The sequence below is a fragment of the Periplaneta americana genome, chromosome 13, assembly GCF_040183065.1.
Source record: "Periplaneta americana isolate PAMFEO1 chromosome 13, P.americana_PAMFEO1_priV1, whole genome shotgun sequence".
Classification (NCBI taxonomy): Eukaryota; Metazoa; Arthropoda; class Insecta; order Blattodea; family Blattidae; genus Periplaneta; species Periplaneta americana.
The window spans coordinates 103265231-103271517 of NC_091129.1; the positions used below are offsets into that span (position 1 = coordinate 103265231).

Here is a 6287-nt window from a genome sequence, read left to right on the forward strand (position 1 = left end):
AATACAGCGCAAAGTAGCAATTAATATTCAATTTATTTAAACTATTAGTAGTCAGTGGATAGCACGAAATACATATTAATTGCTACTTTGCGCTGTATTTTACAGAATTTTTACTTTAAACCTCATTACCCAATTTTGAATTACACCACTTCTGCTCTGAACGGCTCATATGTAGTATTACGCCAAGAAGTTCATCGGAGTTATCGAATTTTAAGATTGCAATTGAGAGATTGTTGGTTGCCCGTATGTCTTTAGCAGACGACAACAGAAGACCGGGGGCGTTCTTAATGAGGTTAATGCAAAATAAACAGCGTGTTCAAAGTGTGAATTAGGCTCTTGTTAAAGAGTTTAACTCTGTATCAAAATGAGGAACGAATTTTGAAAAGCAAGACGAGATATTTCTATATAATTTGGTTAAGAGGAAAAAAGTGCGTATCAAAGATGAACATTCTAACATTTTTATATCACATGACAATGATATGGATTCATATACCAGTTTGATCTGTTTAAATTTCCATTTGAAGTTATAATAATAATAATAATAATAATAATAATAATAATAATAATAATAATAATAATAATAATAATAATAATAATAAACCTCCTAGTGGCACACCCTAGAAACTATATCGACCCATAGACTAAATTAAGTGAGGGGAAACTTTCTGCCTTGCAACGTATAGTATGGGAATACCTCCGACAGAAGAACCTAGCCTGACTTAAGGCTATAAGAATAAGCTGTTGGGAACCAACCTTTTCAGATCACCAACATACAGAGCTGCGACAGTCAGACCAGAATATCCAAGGAAACATAGCTACAATTCCAATGAGTTCCAACTGTCACCGGGCTGTGCAAAATGTCACATACGACGGAAATGTGGCAAATTATACTGAAGTACATTATGCTGAAGAACCATTTGTGTAGCCTCAAAGAGCTGTGAAGTTTTCAGTCTTGTGATTTCTTGAAATGGAGAGACATATATATATATATATATATATATTCAACATGAATAGTTTTAAAAATATTGTTTAGCCTTCATTTAATGTGTTTTAAATCTTATAAATCTGTCATTTTCACTTTTTTATTCATTATATTATTCAAAGAAGTGAAGTAAAAGTTCAAGTAAATTCATTAAAAGCTCATACTTTAATCATTACTAGCGTTCTCCATAAAATAAACCTATTGTCTAGAAAGGACTTTTCTTTCAAAGCCCACTAAGTCCGATGTAATTTTCCAGAAATGGAAGTGGCAAAGTTTAGTTTTTGGAAAAAAAGTTTCATAAAAATAATATTATAGAAAGAGAATTTTATTGGTCAATCTTATTATTTATATTGATTTTAAAATCTTAATTTTACATAACAATGAAGAAATTGTAATTTGGCTGAGGTAAAGAAAAAGTTTCCTGAAAATTTGTGTTGTTTCGACTTGGGGAAAACGGGCTGCTGATTCCCGCCTGTGCGCACCGTAATGTTTCAGATTGCTATTAGTATTGCTATTCTGCGTGGCGTGTCATGTTAAAGGGTAACGTTTTCATTAAATTAAACATAATAATTGAAGATCTCTCCGGAATAAGGGTATAACTAACAAAATATGTATAATGCACGTTTGAGGAGAAAGGAAAATAATTTAAGAAATATTTGACTTATCAAGGATACAAGTTTATTCAGCTATTGGATGCAATCATTGTTATAAATGAATGCTTCAAAATTACTTTCTTCACCTAAGTCACACATTTCTTTAATTTGATGTTACATCCTTTTCCCAGGAGGTCTTCAATTATTGTAATGTAAGTAACTTGATTTAGAAGGTGTAATGATATAAAATCTTCAGTTTTACTCTGATTAGAAATGAGCTGTTCAGAGAGTTATGGAGAAGCGTTAAATATTAAGCGGTAGGTTTGGAATGAATGGGGCCGCCTATTGCTTATCTTACAATGTAGTATTAATATGTTACATTTTATTGATGAACGTTTTCGGCATATTTATGCCATCTTCAGATCTTAAAAAGTTGTCTTTATTCATACTTAATATTATGCCACATTGGTTAAATGCAATACATAACTAGACTAGACGGCATTTCGGAAGGCGGTTAGCTTTTATATGCGCCGTAGCATTTCTGGTAGGTGACGTCACAAGCTTGTACAGTAGAACCAATCAGAATCAGTCTATAACAAGCACTTCCCGAGTTAGTTTGTTCACGTGCGAGTGTTTCAATACATTGAATAAGTAAAACTGGCATTTACTGTGTGTATGTAAGGTAAATAAATGGAAGAAGAGACTGTAAAAAGACAAGTATTACACAAGCAGACGCTGAAAATAGTATTTAAGGTGTATAATTATTTTAAAAATCTTAACAGCAGAACGCTGCCGGCCATCTTGATGCTGGCAGCAACGTTGCCAACATGCAAGAAATGACTGCAGAAGCATGTGGTGTGGGATTGAGAACCGTGCAAAGAATATTGTTAATGAAGGAAAGAGGGTTTGTTTGGTGTCATGCTTACAGTAATCAACGGCTAAGGTCATTATTGTCTTTTGATAATTTAAATTCTCTCCTGCGCTATTTGTATTGCACGTGCTCCTGAAGAACGATGTGGCAATGTTGTACGCTGGCTTGCTCTCTATATCTGTCTCTCTCGACGCAAACGCTAGCAGACAAACGCCTTCCGAATTGCCGTCGACTCTAACAAACAACGAAATTATAATTACACTATTTTAAGGCGAACACCAGCTATTGTACGTAAGTTATTTCCCCACAATTAATTACCGGAGATCACAAAAAAGTACTTTATTTTGAAAATAGACCTAAATAAATTTCGCGTGTTTACAGCATGTCCGGCTGACTGAACTTCGAGAAGTGACAACTTGAAAAACATATGGACATACGTCCATATCAAGCTGATATCTAATATTAACATCATTGTAGGCTACTTCAGTTTAATAATTGTTAACGCTAGAAAACTTTGCAACACTTGATACAGTCAAACAATCCACCATATAGCACAGATATCCAATTATGTTTAATTTGTTTTGTCAGAACATGTAAACAAAATGAACGACGAAAACGACATCTGTCTTATATGAATTTTGTCAAGTGTTATCTGCTAATGTTTAATGTTAATGTTTTATAGATCTGTTTTAATCTGTTCCATTCAACTAGTGTTTTGTGTTTTAACATATTATGAAGTGACATTGTACAATCAACAGCTGATTGTGGACACAGTAATCACAAGTTCGCCTTAAAAATAGTGTAATTATGATTTCGTTGTTTGTTAGTTATGTATTGCATTTAACCAATGTGGCATAATATTAAGTATGTATAAAGACAACTTTTTAAGATCTGAAGATGGCATAAATATGCCGAAAACGTTCATCAATAAAATGAAACATATTAATACTACATTGTAAGATAAGCAATAGACGGCCCCATTCATTCCAAACCTATAGTATTTCTGCTTATCGGTTAAAACTACCAACAAAATGAAAATTAAGCGGTAGGTTTCCTTAAACATGCTGCCAGCAAGGCGTAACACCACTGTTTGAAATGTCACAGGAAGAGAACAACAAGGCCCCACGCATGGTCTGTATGGGAGGCACGGGGATTCCCACTGCACTGGCGAGGGTCCAATCCGGCAAATCTCGATTTATAGCGAGAAATGCTGACGCTAGGGACACAGCGGAGAAATTATCCAATAATAAGTAAATACTATCTGTAGTAATGTCACGAGAGGTCTGAAATCTGCCGATAAATCCACGAGCGAAGCGAGTGGATTTATCTGGGAAATCTCAGACCTCGAGTGACATTTATTAGGACTATTTCGTGAATAAAATAAAAATTTAAATAATATATCCCTAAAATTCGATCACAGCATGTTAATAATTGTATATTAACGAATACTTAACCTATTCAGACATTGTGAAGTTGAAATACTCGTAGATGAATATCGATTATTGCAATAAAGAAATTCGATGTTGTTATTCAGTAATGCCAATTGCGAAAAGCGAAATACAGGTTTAACATTGTTAATTACATGTACTGCACTTTTATCTTATTATTATAACGAATACATTTTCATTATCTGCTGAAATCATAATTTAATTTAACAGTAACAGTGGGGACAGCTATATACCAATGCTTATGTATTCACAGCGAGGCATGTTGCTACACAGTGAAGCCATCTCTGTATAGATAGGCCTAATTAAAACACGAATTTTATTACGCCATACGAAAGGCAGTTTGATCAAAGACATTATTACTATGCAAGGTCTTTGAGTTTGATATGCGATGATGTTACATAAATTTGAACGTCTATTAATTGTTTAATTTCAATACAAATGTTATAGGCTACAATTTTATAGGTTACGTTAGGCATACCTGTGGAAGCAGGACCAATGTCAGCTGTGTCTTGTTTCGACCGTTCTTACAATGAGTGCTACACGAAAGCATTTTTTATAGCTCGACAAACGCATTCTCGCTGTAGTGTGTAACGGAACTAAAGCTGCATCTACACAGTTCAATATTCCAATCGCTTATGCGTGCAATCTGGGAAGAATAGAATCAAGTTTAAAAGGTACGTTCAATTAAGATGCATAAAGATTTTGTGTCTACATGGTGCGCCGTTTTGAACGTGGTCTTCACTGCGTAAATATATTAATTAATATTAAATATCAATCTTGCATTCATTGCTTTAAAGTTGAAAGAAAAGTTTAACCGTGTAGTTGCATCTTAATGTATTCATGATCATCAATTTACGGGGAAACAGTTGGCGACAACGACTAAACAAAAGAACGACCATGCGATAAATTGATAGCGATAAATCTAGCTGCAGAAATTATCGCAAAGTCTGACTGTGATTGGTTGGAATTCAAAATTTCATTACACTTCATTGGTCGCAAATGGAATGACGTCATATAAACGAAATAGTCTGAGTAAATCTTAGTAGCCTATCAAACAATTTAATCTACATTACAGTTAGCTCAAGTATTTTTAATTTTCTCTAGATATTGAACTATTTACAAGGTTAGTATGATTAAATATTAATTTTATATAGATAACTGTACCTGACATTTTGTGAACTGTAAATGAAAGCGGTGTCACTCTTGAGTATAAAATTCCGTAATATTTGTCAGAATTTAAAGATTATATCTCGTATTGTTTGTCACTTGAATTACAGTTGTGATCCACACTGTATAACAAGGAGCGCTCTCTATAACAGAGAGTAGATATAGGGCGCGCCTATTTCTGTACTGGCACTATGCACAGCCAATTCTTGTCTGTTAGAAAGGAACATCGTCTTAATGTTCTCTCGTCTGACGCCTGGCACGCTGAACGCACGCTGCGCCCAAATGTCGGTGTGGATGCCTAATCACAAGGCAAATAACATACCAATTTTATTTTTGTCTTCCGTGACAGTATCGATGTTCACTTTCAGGTTAGGGAAAATATCGTAGCGCTGCAAAAAGTCTATTTGAAAGTTTTGGCGGTATTTTGAATCGTAAAGATTGTTTAACAGAGGTGCATCTATGTAGCACCTTTCATTTTACACTTAGCGGGCTACGTAAGCCAACACAACAGTTTCTTTTAAAATCTCATTCACCGCCTTCTTTTTTCTCCATTTATTAAATAGTGACAGCTCCTTATAATATCGATCTCGCGATTTTCCTGGTGTAGCTCTTTGGTTCGATTGTTCTGCTTCTACCAATATTTCGTTAGGAATTTCAATACAATTCATTTCTACAAATTAATCTCGGACAAAAGTAAACTCTTTTGTTTTATTTTCCTACCATAATAACCGATTATTACGTTTTCCCTATCATAGTAACTGATTAAGACGTTTCTCAATTGTCATTTTGCTTACAATTCTCAATAATATCTGTTCCAAGAACATGCAAAATACAATTATTAATTTATTTTCTCTTCAGATATACGATTCGAAATACCATAAAACGTTGTACAATGCACGACCGTTATAAAAACTCAATATGCTCACATGGATAACTAAACTCTCTGTCGATCGTTTAGTTAAATTTCATGCTCGCATGATAAGTTTTGCATAACGGTCTTATAACATAGACAACTGTAATTTTAGTAACAATGAATAGACTTCAATTAAAAAGCAAGCATTGGGACTCAATTTCACAGACGATTTTCTTCATAATTTTTGTGTTATATACAGGGTGATTAAGGAGAAATAGTATATATTTTAGGCGGTGGTATTATGGACTATTCTGAGTAAAAATATTCGTATTCGTGTCCGATTTTGAATGCATGTGAATATAGAGCTGTTCAA

At 34.0% G+C, this 6287-nt stretch overlaps 1 protein-coding gene across 3 annotated transcripts in view; it reads right to left on the minus strand.

Moving 5' to 3' along the window:
• LOC138712194 (SET domain-containing protein SmydA-8-like) overlaps nt 1–5236 on the minus strand; it is a 39582-nt gene extending 34346 nt beyond the window's left edge. The window contains exon 1 of one of the 3 annotated variants that reach the window (XM_069843703.1): nt 5059–5236. In XM_069843703.1, coding sequence (XP_069699804.1) covers nt 5059–5065 — 7 coding nt within the window. In that variant the 5' untranslated portion in view covers nt 5066–5236. The remainder of the gene's footprint in view (nt 1–5058) is intronic. The other 2 variants (XM_069843706.1, XM_069843704.1) reach the window with 2 other exon arrangements.
• Between the last annotated feature and the right edge of the window lie 1051 nt (nt 5237–6287).